Genomic DNA, 12,438 nt, shown 5'->3' on the forward strand with positions numbered 1-12,438 from the left:
TTTGCTCTTTGTTGCCCAGGCTGGAGTACAACGGCATGATCTTGGCTCACTGCAACCTCTGCCTCCCAGGTTCAAACGATTCTCCTGCCTCAGCCTCCGGAGTAGCTGGGATTACAGGCACCTGCCATCATGCCTGGCTAATTTTTGTATTTTTAGTAGAGATGGGGTTTCACCATGTTGGCCAGGCTGGTCTCGAACTCCTGACCTCAGGTGATCCACCCGCGTTGGCCTCCCAAAGTGCTGGGATTACAGGTGTGAGCCGCCACACCCGGCCTTTCTTCTTCTTCTTTTTTTTTTTTTTGAGACGTTTTCTTCCCTTTCTCCACTGCTTGGGGGTAGGGTGGGGCCTGGGGCCCTATCTGTGCCCACTCCCCCCAGTGTCTGTTGTAGTGTACGTGCCACATCCCTTTGAGGGGCTGCCATTAGTAAGTGCCTGCTGTGTACCAGGTGTGGTCAGCACCAGTGCGTGCAGAGATGAGCACTGGCCCTGTGGTGTGCAGACTGGGATGCGTGCAGGACACGCTAGCCCTGTGGCATGAGGACCAGCACCTGAGCATGCAGAGATGAGGACGAACCCTGCGGTTCAGCTGGGAAGACAAATCCACCTGCACACGGGTACCGCCTCCCCACCCCACACGGCCAGCGTGAAGCATGCCACTGCTCTGACCTCTGTCTAGACACTTGGCGGCGGGGGTGGGGGGCGGCTGACAGGTACAGCTCTGTGCCCATGTGTGTGTACATGCGAATGCCCCTTGCAGTGTGATGTGGTCTAAGTATGTGGATGAGTGCCTGCGGGCACATGTGTATGCGTTCATGTCTGTGCATGTGTCCAGTGGGGCTTTGTCAGTATGTGAGAAGCGTGTGCAGGTGTGTCTACTGATGCCTGTATGAAGTGGTGTGTGGATGTGCACGGGAGCATGTGTACCACGCTGTGCTCAGGTGTGTACAGGTGTCTAATGATACGTATGTCTGCGTGCATGTATCTGTGTGTACCTGGGTATCCTGGGCGTGTGTGTGTCCATGTGTGCATCCCACGTGCCCCTGTGCCCATGCGTGTGCATGTATACTTACATCCACGTGTGCTAGTGGAATGACATGTGTGTGGCTGGTTCCTCTGGCGTGTGCCGAGCCACGGTGGGGCAGGCAGGCAAAGGTCCCTGTCTCAGGCAGCCCTCGGGAGTGGGTGTGAAGGTCCCCAGTGCTCAGGCGTCCCTGAGGCTTCCAGCTGAATCTTTCTGTCCCTCCTGGGCGTGGCTGTGGGAATCCTTGGGGCGCCTTTGGGTTCCAGGAAGCTGGGGCTGTGTGGGCCGGGCTGCTAACTGGGGCTGTGGAGCAATCTGCCAGCCGAGCCCCTTCCGGAGCTGTGGGTTCCTCTGGGTGTGGGGAAGCTGCCCTCCACAACCTCCTCGGCCTATCTTGGTGCCTCCTGGAGTGCAGGACACACCTCCCAGCTCTGCAGCCTCACCCACAGGAAGCTCGGGTTGGGGGCAGGCGAAGAGGGAGGTGCCACGCTGGGCTCCCCGCCCTGCACCGGCACTGACCCCGCTGTACCACGGCCCTCTTGCGGACAGCCCCGGGGACATCGTTGGGACATCGCTGGGACCCCGGGCTCTGCAGCCACAACCATGTTTGGCCGGAAGCGCAGTGTCTCCTTTGGGGGCTTCGGATGGTGGGTGACAGGTGGGAGGGTGGGGGAACGATGGGAGAGAACTTAGAAGTGAAGTCTTGTTAAGTGCATCGGCGGCCGTGGGAACAGAGGGGCTCGGGCTGTGCCTGAGAGCTGGGTCTGCTGACGCCCTGGCAGGTCGAGATGCAGGATCCTGGTGGGGACATCAGAGACCGTAAGCCTTCCCCACTGTCCCTGGGCACAATCTGCTGGCGAATCCTGGAGGTCTGCGCCGGCTGCCCGTGGGGAGGTGGATAGCATGAGTGTGACTGCAGTTGAATGTGTGTGTCTCTGTGTCCGCAGGTTCCCGTGTATGTGTGTGCGTGTCTGGGATTATGTGTAAGTGTGTGTGTGCGCGTTTGAGCCTGTGTGTGCAGGCGTGTGTGTGTGGCTGTGACTGCCAGTCCGTGTGACCGTGTGTGAGTTGTGTGCCTGTGCATGTGGGCAGCTGCCTGTCTGCACTTCTGGCCTTCTGTGTCTGTGTGTGCTTGTGTCTGCGTGTTTGTGTGTGTGATGCTCCTGTCTGTGCTGTTGGTGTGGCCTTGTGGCAGGGGAGTCTGTACCTGCTGGACCTCTGGGCTGCCTGCTGTCTTGGGGGTGGGTTGTGAGAGAAGGTCTCCCACCTGCACCCCAGGCAGCCCACCCTAGCTCTGTCCTAGCCTGAGCAGCTGCATCTGTCCCCAGCCTCCTGCCTGGCCCTCTGGACACTCTTGCCTCTAAGCTTCTGTCTGGGATGAGGGATGTGCTTTTTCTTCCCGGCGGGGGGCAGAAGGTAGGCACACGAAGGCCAAAGGCTTGTCTCTGGTTCCCAGTGCTGGCAGCTTCTTCGCAGCTGGGGAACAGAATCTGGTGGTTTTCATGATCGGTTTCCTTTCAGTGCCTGGGCTGGGGGCATTGTCAGACTGGGAGAGGGCCCCGCGGGAGGTGGCCGGGGGGTGTCCCGGTGTGGAAAATGGTGGACTAATGGGGGTGGCACGAAGGGCGAGGGGGAGAGGGGCTGTGTTCCTCGGTAATTTTTCGCTTCCGTGTGTGTGGCTTATTTCCCTCTTCCTCCTCTTCAAAAGCACTTTGCCATCCATCCTCTGGCAGGGAGGGACTGTGGGCACTCCATGTTTGGCAGATGGGACGGTGCGGATGAGAAGATGGCACAGCGTCGCCTGTGTCTGCTCTCGGGCCCTCCCTGACGCCTGGATCTAGAGCTGCCGCCCCGAGGGTAGGTGCCAGTGTCCGGGAGGCAGCAGAGGACTTGGCTTCTGGTTGGGAGGGGTGTGTGTGTCTTGGCTGTGGGCCTTGCAGGGCAGGGCCCAGCAATTAGATTGTGCCCTCCAAGGCCCGCCTTTCTTTGGGAGGTGTGGAGCAGATGGAAGGCTGGTCGCCAGAAAGCTCCGGGTGCACAGGTCCCGGTCTCAGCCTAGCTTCATTCCATATGAAGCCCTCTGTGTTGAGACCCACAGCTCCAGAGCACAAGGCAAAGCCAGGCCTGAGATTTGAATCTGGGCAGGTGAGGGGGAAGACAGGAGTGTGGCTGCCCAGGGCTGCCAAGATAGAAAGCAGAATTCCAAGTTCTTCTCTAGCAGCCCTTCTCACTGGGGCTTCCTTAATGAAATGCACATTCAGATTCAGGAGGTCTAGGGTGAGCCAAAGGTGGAGGAAGAGCCCTAGGATGTCCCAGACGCCCTTGTGTGCTGGCTCAGTGTCCACTGGGCTGTGGGTTCCAGGAGGGCAGGCCCTGCCCCGTCGCGTTCACCTGGAAGCCTGGCATGTCACACAGGCTCAGTTGATGCTTGTGGACTCATCGAGGTCTTTTGCACACAGCAGGTGTCTGCTTGGGGCCCCTTGAGGTTGACGGGATGGCGGGGCCTTCTGGGCTTGGAAGGTTAAGGCAGCAAGAAAGGGGGCGAGGCTGGGGTTTGGGCCTCCTCATCTGGGATGGCTGTCAGCTGGGAGGGGGTGTCACTGATTCCTGGAGCCCTGGTCCCTCCAGACAGTGAACAGAATCTCTGGGGCTGGTGTTTTCCAAGCTCCATTGGATGCAGGGTGGATAACCTCTGGCACCAGGGGCAGACAAGGTGATGAGGGTGGGTGGGATGGGATGGGGGAGGGAGGAGTGCCCAGGAGCCTTGGCTTCCTGAAAGGGAAAGGCCCAGCCTCACAGTCCTCTCCATCTCCCATCTCAGCCTCTCCAAAACCAGAGCCCCGCCCTCCTGAGGCCACACCCTGATGTGGGAACTCTGGTGGGCTGGCTGCTGTGTAGGCGTGGTTTGAACCGGGGCTGCTGTGACCGCGGTGCCTGTAGGCGGTGCGGTGGGCGGGGCTGACCCGACAGCGATCAGAGGTGCACGCACCAGGAGCCCCGGTTCCGGCGCCGACTCCACCTTGACCATTGAGGAACTCTAATGGGACACTTCCTCTCTCTGGGTCTCAGTTTCCCCATGTGTCAGTGGGGGATTTCTGCCGTACCCACAACACAGGGCTGTTGTAAGAATTAGGAGATTCCTTGAGAAAATGTAAAACCTAAGCACCTGCTGTGAGGGGCTGCCATCCGGCAGCTCTGGGTTGCACGCGTTACAGCAGAGTGTGGGGCTCTGAGTCCTGCTCGGATCTGGGTGTCTGTGCGTTGAATGGGGGAAGAGGAGGGTCTGCACCCCAGAGCGGGTGGGGATTCCAGGGTGAGACCCTCAGGGACCAGTAGTGGCAGCCCCAAGGAAGGGACTCAAGAGGACGTGTGAGGAAGAAACTGGGAGAGACGTGGGCCAGGCCCCTCGGGGTGCCGCTTGCTTTGCTGTTGGAACTGAGATCAGAAGGTGCTGGGAGTTTACTCAGAGTGAAAGGACCCCGTCCCCTAGCTCCAGGCCTCAGGGTGACTTGTGGGCTGGCTCAGCTCCGTGTCCTCTCCTCTTCCCTGGAGCTGTGACTGTGGGAAGCCTGAGGCAGAGCTGGGCTGGCCAGAGAAGGGTGCCGGAAGGAGCCTCCAGGGTCTCCAGCATGCTGGAGCCAGTGGCAGTTTTAGTGAAGCTGATAGTGATGGTGACACTGATGATGACACGTGGTGACATGGACAGTGATGGTGACACGAATCGTGATGTTGCAAAGGCAGCATTGGTGCTGGTGGCAGTGCTGGTGACAGTGGTGGTCATGACCCTTCCACAAGAGGAGATACTGACAGTGGGAACACTGTCCACCTTTCTGCCTCTGGAGAGGGAGGAGGGGCCTCTTCTTGCCAGCCATAAGGGCTGGCATATGCAGGGGGGTAAAAATAGAACCTCAGCGGCGCTGTCTCCCCTTCCAGTGAGGGCGGGCACAGGCTGGGGGTGGAGGAGCTGGCTGTGAGGGCAGTCTGTAGCAAACGTGATCTTCCCCGCTCTGAACCTCTGTGCCTGATACAACCCACCAGGGTCTGCCCCAGGAGCAGGGTCTGCCTCCCTGGATGGACTGGTGGCTCCTTGGGCAGGAGGGTCCCTGGTGCTGGGGATGCTTGCGTCTTCCCAAAGCAGATGCCTGGGAAATATGGATGTCCAGCTGACATTCAGATTGACATCCGTGCTGACCCATGAAGCTGGGTTGCTGAGTCCTCTTGTGAGGGTAGCCGTAATAAAGGGAGAGGCTGCATACAAAGTGCTTACGATCCCTGGACCTGACGTGAGATACCTGAATTCAGACTGGGCCAGTGATTTTACCTTTCTGAGCCTCGGTTTCCTCATCTCTGAAATGGGGAGAATAATAATACGCATGTTATAGGGTGGTGTGTGGCCCCAGCTCTCCCAGCACTCAGAGGCGTCTCTCCCCCTGCTAGCGGAGAACTGGCCCCTTTAGCCAGTCCCTGACAGAGCCCTGCTGTCTGGTGGTTTGGGCTGCCCCGGGGACTCCTCCATACAGATGCTATGTAGGAGTCTTCAGCCTCAGCACTGACCGGAGCCCTTGCTTTTCTCTTGGCAGGATCGACAAGACCATGCTGGCAAGTCTGAAGGTCAAGTAAGTAGCAATTTCCTGTTCTGTAAAGGTCAGAGATGACGTGGATCAGAGTGCCGGGCCTTCGCTCCCCCCAGGTTGTGGGAGACACAAGAGGGGCTGTCATGTTTGTCAGATTCCAGTCCGAGTCCATGGTGCTTCCAGATCGGAGGAGGCTGGACTAACTCTTATTCCTGGGGTGTTCAGGGAGAGGTAGAGGTGGGAATGGCATCACCAGGGGCCAGAATGGTGGGAGTGTGTGTAGCAGGTGTAACATTCAGTCCCATTATTCTTTTTTTTCTTTTTCTTTCTTTTTTTTTTTTTTTTGAGATGGAGTCTTGCTCTGTTGCCAGTGGAGTGCGGTGGCATGATCTCTGCTCACTGCAACCTCCACCTTCCAGGTTCAAGTGATTCCCCTGCCTCAGCCTCCCAAGTAGCTGGGATTACAGGCGCCCGCCACCACACCTGGCTAATTTTTGTATTTTTAGTAGAGATGGAGTTTCACCATGTTGGCCAGGCTGGTCTCAATCTCTTGACCTCATGGTCCGCCCACCTAAGCCTCCCAAAGTGCTGGGATTACAGGCGTGAGCCACTGCGCCTAGCCCAGACCCATTATCTTCCTATCACTTTAGTTTTTAGATATATATTGGGCTGGGCATGGTGGCTCACACCTGTAATCCCAGCACTTTGGGAGGCCGAGGTGGGTGGATCACCTGAGGTCAGGAGTTCGAGACCAGCCTGGCCAACATGGTGAAACCCCACCTCTACTAAAAATACAAAAATTAGCTGGGCGTGATGGCACATGCCTGTAATCCCAGCTACTCAGGAGGCTGAGGCAGGAGAATCACTTGAACCCAGGAGGTGGAGGTTGCATTGAGCCGAGATCACACCATTGCACTCCAGCCTGGGGGACAGAGTGAGACTCTATCTCAAAAAAAAAAAAAAAGAAAGATAATTATATTTTTTATCACTTTAATTTTTATGTGAACTCCCAATCCTGGCAGTGACTTTCTGACATTCCCCGCCTACTAGGACCTGACTAAACAATCCAGGGTGTGTGTGTGTGTGTGTGTGTGTGTGTGTGTGTGTGTGTGATGTCAGCTGCTCATCAAGTCATTTGTTGCCAGGTATGTCAGCATGGGCAGCCTGGCCCTGGGGCTTTCTGAGGCTCCCACGCCAGACTCAGGGTGTGGGAATTGCCTGCCTCGGTTTACCGTGTATCTCTTGGTCCGTCTGCTGAGGTCCGAAGCAGGCACAGCCCTCTCCTAGAACCTCTGACCTCTCTTCCCTCACCACTTTCATTCCGTTTTCCTCTGTGTTTCTGGCCAAACCATTTTGTCTGCATCCTGATCTCCTTTTTCCTTTGAGACTTAACCAAAGTGTAGCCTGCTTCCAGCTGCACCCCTCCCATGGGGCAGTGAGTACTGACTAACCATCTGCTCCAATGGAGTGAATTGAAAAGGAGGGAAATTCTAGGAGGAAAAAAGCATTGGCCTCTAGCTCAAAATATTCTCCCGGCACATGTGAATTCACTGTTGCATGGAAAATTCCTCCAATGAATTGCCCTCCTTCCGAGGCAGCTTCTCTGGGTTGTCACTCCCCCATCTCGGCAGAAAGTTTTCCCTGCCTAGTCTCCCTCTGTCATGCCATTCAGTTGCCAGCCCTGGTTGTGTATCCCCTGGATGCAGGTCCCCGGGCAAAGTACGGCCAGTCTTGATGGTTGGCATAAAAGAGGGTCAAAATAAGAGGCTTCCCACTTTGGTTGGTTTTGTTCAAAAAGGTGAGGCTGGGCAGTTAGCAGGGCCGGGATGGAGGACAGACTGTTCCTGCCCTTCAAGAGCTTTCAGTTTCTCTGTTGAGCTGATGCCAGGAAGCTGGATGTGGTGGCTCACGCCTGTAATCCCAGTACTTTGGGAGGCCAAGGTGGGTGGATCGCCTGAGGTCAGGAGTTCGAGACCAGCCTGGTCAACATGGTGAAACCCTATCTCTGCTAAAAATAAAAAAAATTAGCCGGGTGCGGTGGCGGGCACTTGTAATCCCAGCTACTCGGCAGACTGAGGCAGGAGAATTGCTTGAACCTGGGAGGTGGAGGTTGCAGTGAGGCGAGATCGCGCCACAGCCTGGGAGACAAGAGTGAAATGCCGTCTCAAAAAAAAAAGTCTAGAGCTGGTGCCAGGAGTGCCATGGAGTAGTCCCGAAAGGCTGCCTGGAGGAGGTGGCCTCTAAAGTAGCTCTTAGAGATGAGGCAGGATAGTAGGACCCCCATGTCTGTGCTGGCTTGGCATGGTGTGTGCATCAGTGCAGACCCATTCAATCTGGAGGTGTCAGGGCAAGTCACCCAGGACAAGATGCTTCCCTTCTCTGGGCTTTAGTTTCCATATCTTTTGTCCAGTGGATACAATAATGTCTGGTTTTCCTAGAGCTTTCTAGAGCATATTTGCCTACTGAGTGAGACGCCAGGCACGAAGCAGAGCTGCTAAGGGGTGTAGAGTGGTCAGAGTGTTCTTTTGGTGCTGTTTTGGGACATCTAGTTCAATCTCACAAGCACTTATCGAGGGAGGGCCTGTTTGTAAATATAATATCTGTAACCTGGAAGTGCACCAGTTATAGGGTAGAGTGAAAAGCTGGGGGCGTGGGCCGGGATTGAGATTGGGACCCCAGTGAGGTCTCTGAGTGATTATCTGGGAAGGCGATATTGGGATGATGGCTTGGGACAGTGTGTAGCACTGTGTTCCGAGTTTTATTGGTTAAGATTCCTTTGATTACGAGAAACGAAAACCCAGTGTCATCTGGTTACGCAAAAGATGGAATTTATGGGGAAGAAAGCAGGGTGCCCCAGGGAACTGAAGGGGAGCAAGCAAAGCCAGAGCTCAGGAGTGGTTGAACCAGGAACTGGAAACCCGTTGCCATCAAAATCCCAGCTGGCTTCTTTGCAGACATTGATAAGCTGATCCTGAGATTCACATAGAAGTTCAAAGATAATGTTGAAAAAGCAGAACAAAGTTGGTGCACTCATTCTTCCTGATTTCAAAACGTATTGCGGCCGGGCTCGGTGGCTCATGCCTGTAATCCCAGCACTTTCGGAGGTCGAGGCGCGTGGATCATTTCAGGTCAGGAGTTTGCGACAAGCCTGACCAACATGGTAAAACCCCGTCTCTACTGAAAATACAAAAATTAGCCCAGTGTGGTGGTGTGCGCCTGTAGCCCCAGCTACTTGGGAGGCTGAGGCAGGAGAGTCGCTTGAACCCAGGAGGTGGAGGTTACCGTGAGCTGAGATCACACCATTACACTGCAGCCTGGGTGACAGAGTGAGACTATGTCTCAAAACAAAACAGAAACAGAACAAAACAAAACAAAAGTATTGCAAAGCTATGGTTATTAAGACAGTGTGGTACAGACATAAAGATGGACAGACAGATGGATCCAGTAGAATTCAGAGTTCAGAAATAAGCCCTTGCATTTCTGGTGAATTGATGAGGCAGCCAAATGCCCACGTTGGGGCTCCTGAGTCACCAAGATGCCTCCTCCCTCTGCCTTTGCTGGGTGAGGCATCTCTCCTTTTACAGCAGCTCACTGCATTCCCCGCAACGTAGCGGATATTCCTGGGCTGCAGCCCATGCTCCCTGGTTGCCTTGGCTCCCTCCCCAAGGACCTGGTATCCTTGGCGCCTCCCCAGGCGTCCCTGAGGCCTGCAGCTCTGACGACAGGGGTCTGGCCTCACCGTTATGAAGCATTCACTGTGTGCTCAGGCTTCGTTGCACTGTTTTCCTGAGGCTTTGCACCCACCTCATGAAGCAGGTACCAATCCTCTCTGCATTTTACAGATGAGAAAGTGGAGACCAAGAGAGTTTAGGAAACTCGTTCAAGGTCTTCAGGGAGGAAGTCACAGAGTTGAGATTTGAATCTGGGTCTGCTTTGTGTGTGGAGCTGAGTGGTTCTCACACCTGCCTCCCACCCTACTTTCCCATTTTCTTTCTCTGATGTTCTCAGGGGCTGTGTATATAGAATCCGTGGCCACAGAATGCACCTCCGCCTCCACGACACCGTGGGTGAGAAGGCCGCCCCTGGTTTGCTGGGGCCCATCCCCTTGCTGGAGGCCTGGATTGAATGGGGTCTGTGGTGCCTGGATGAGTTGGACACTCAGAAGCAAGGATTTACTTAACTGCAGTGCAGGGATACAGGGGCTATGGAGCCACGCTGGAACGCTGGAGGGGAGGTGGCAATGGTACCACGCAGGAGAAGGAGGCTTGCGTGTGGGATATAGCCTCAGGCTAACACACAGGCAAATCGTTCACCTCTCTGGGTCAGTTTCCCCATCTGTAAAGGGTTGGATTAGCGTCCAGCCTTCTCTCTTCCAGCCTTGACATTCTAGGAGTTTGCATTCATGCCTTGGGTCCTTTCGTATTTTTCTCAGGACCTTGGTGATGGTAGGCGCTCGCTGTTGAGTGAGTGAATGCATGGCTGTGTGAATGGAAGTCTCTGAGAGCAGGGGCTCTGTGCATTACATCCCTGACTCCTTAGGGCCTACCCAGTGCCTGGCACAAAGCAGGTTTTCAGTCCGTATTTGCTGAATGAATCAACGTGTGTCATCATGGTTGGCCCATCACATGCAGGTGGAAGGAAGGAGAGAAAGAGGCAGGCTCAACGTGTGGGGATCCCTCTTCTCCAGTCTGCTCTGGGGGCCAGCTGGGCGTGAGGTCCCTGTCGGGCAGGTGCCTGGGGTTTTCTTGTGGAGCTCCTTGAAGGAGCAGCCGGAACGGGAGGATCTGAGCTGGGAGCCTCCGAGACACTCCTCTTGTCCTTTATTTCTTTTTTGAGACCGCGTCTTGGTCTGTTGCCCAGGCTGGAGTGCAGTGGTGCAATCTCGGCTCACTGCAACCTCCGTCTCCTGGGTTCAAGCGATTCTCCCACCTCAGCTTCCCAAGTAGCTGGGATTACAGGTGTGCACCACCACGCCCAGCTATTTTTTTTTTTTTTTTTTTTTGTATTTTAGTAGAGATGGGGTTTCACCATGTTGGCCAGGCTGATCTCGAACTCCCGACCTCAGGTGATCCACCCACCTCAGCCTCCCAAAGTGTTGGGATTATAGGCGTGAGCCACTGCACCTGGCCAAAACCTCTGCTCCTTTTTGCTACCCTCTGTGCTCTCTCCACAGAGACCCCTGCATCTTTGCTAAAGAAAGAGATGCATGTATGTGTGTGTGTGTGTCTGTCTGTCTGTCTGTCTGCTGCATGGGCTCCAGCTACCTGAGGTGACCGTCATGCACAGGGGCTGGCTGCGGTGGCCTGGAGTGAGCACGTGGATGGTTCAGGGTAGCCTGTCTCCACTGCTGGAGCACACTCTCATGCACACTCCTGAGGGGTGGGGAAGTCTAAAATCCATTGCCTTGTAGGAAAAAAATCCAGCTTAAATTTAAGTGGGTGGCTGCAGCCCTTGGTCCCTAGAAGTGGCACCTCTGGAGAGGGATGAAGCCCATGATGGGACCTGGGTGCAGCTGTGCTCTGTGATTTCTTCCTTAGGAGAAGGACGGGGAGGGCCTGGAGGAGCTCCTGCTTGGCTGGGCCAGCATGTCAGTTCTACTGGGGTTAGGCCAGAAGATACCACACAGCCACCGCTATTCTAAGTTTCAGATTTAACCAGCTAAGAATTGAAAATCCTGCTAGAAATGAAGGGGCCATGAAGGACAGGGCTCAGTGTATCTCCGGGCAGCTTTCCTAGGTCCCTGGGGACTCCAGTGTCAGCTGCTGGAGACATTGTCCATGAGAGCAGGGGCTTGCCACAGCCAGGAAGCTTGATTTCTTCTCTGCTACAACCCTTTTATTATTATTATTATTATTTTTCTTGAGAGGGAGTCTCGCTCTGTCGCCCAGTCTGGAGTGCAGTGGTGAAATCTCGGCTCACTGCAACCTCCACCTCCTGGGTTCAAGCGATTCTCCTGCCTCAGCCTCCCGAGTAGCTGGGATTACAGGCGCGGCCCACCATGCCCAGCTACTTTTTGTATTTTTTTTTTAGTAGAGGCGGGGTTTCGCTCTGTTGGCCAGGCTGGTCTTGAACTCGTGACCTCAGATGATCCACTTGTCTCGGCCTCCCAAAGTGCTGGGATTACAGGTGTGAGCCACTGGGCCCGGTCTATTATTATTTTATTTATTTATTATTATTATTTTTGAGACAGAGTCTCACTCTCTCTCAGGCTGGAGTGCAGTGGCATGATCTTGGCCCACTGTGACACCTCTGCCTCCTGGGTTCAAGTGATCCGCCTGCCTCAGGACTACAGGTGTGCACCACCATACCCAACTATTTTTTTTTGGATTTTTAGTACAGACGGGGTTTTGCCATGTTGGCCAGGCTGGTCTCAAACTCCTAGCCTCAAGCGATCCACCTGCCTCGGCCTCCCGAAGTGCTGTGATTACAGGCGTGAGCCACTGTGCCTGGTCTGCCACAACCCTTTAAACTCAGGCTTCCCTCCCCATGCTGTGAGAATTATGCACAACATGGGGCACGTTTTTGTGGCTAATTTTTGTATTTTTAGTAGAGACGGGGTTTCACCGTGTTGGCCAGGCTGGTCTCAAACTCCCGACCTCAGGTGATCCGCCTGCCTCGGCCTCTCAAAGTGCTGGGATTACAGGCCTGGGCCACCGCCTCCGGCCGTTGATTCCAATTTAATGACTTTTTTCATTCACCAGTTGAAGGCCACACCTACCAATTCATTCCCCCACCTTTGGCCACCGGGTCTTTGTTTACTGTAGATTACAAGAATTCTTGAGGCACCACTACAATGTTCTAGAACCCTCCGGGGCCAACTCATCTTAGTCTGCTCTTCTCCT

General features: G+C 55.0%; 1 protein-coding gene across 8 annotated transcripts in view; it reads left to right on the plus strand.

Moving 5' to 3' along the window:
* Positions 1-12,438, plus strand: part of RAP1GAP2 (RAP1 GTPase activating protein 2) — a 287,489-nt gene that overhangs the window by 44,188 nt on the left and 230,863 nt on the right. For 6 of the 8 annotated variants that reach the window (XM_016931197.4, XM_054669907.2, XM_016931192.4 and 3 more), the window contains one exon: positions 5,603-5,638. In XM_016931197.4, coding sequence (XP_016786686.3) covers positions 5,616-5,638 — 23 coding nt within the window. In that variant the 5' untranslated portion in view covers positions 5,603-5,615. Of the gene's footprint in view, positions 1-1,489; positions 1,670-5,602; positions 5,639-12,438 lie in introns of those variants that run through there. The other 2 variants (XM_016931196.4, XM_016931193.4) reach the window with 2 other exon arrangements.

The sequence above is a fragment of the Pan troglodytes genome, chromosome 19, assembly GCF_028858775.2.
Source record: "Pan troglodytes isolate AG18354 chromosome 19, NHGRI_mPanTro3-v2.0_pri, whole genome shotgun sequence".
Taxonomy (NCBI): Eukaryota; Metazoa; Chordata; class Mammalia; order Primates; family Hominidae; genus Pan; species Pan troglodytes.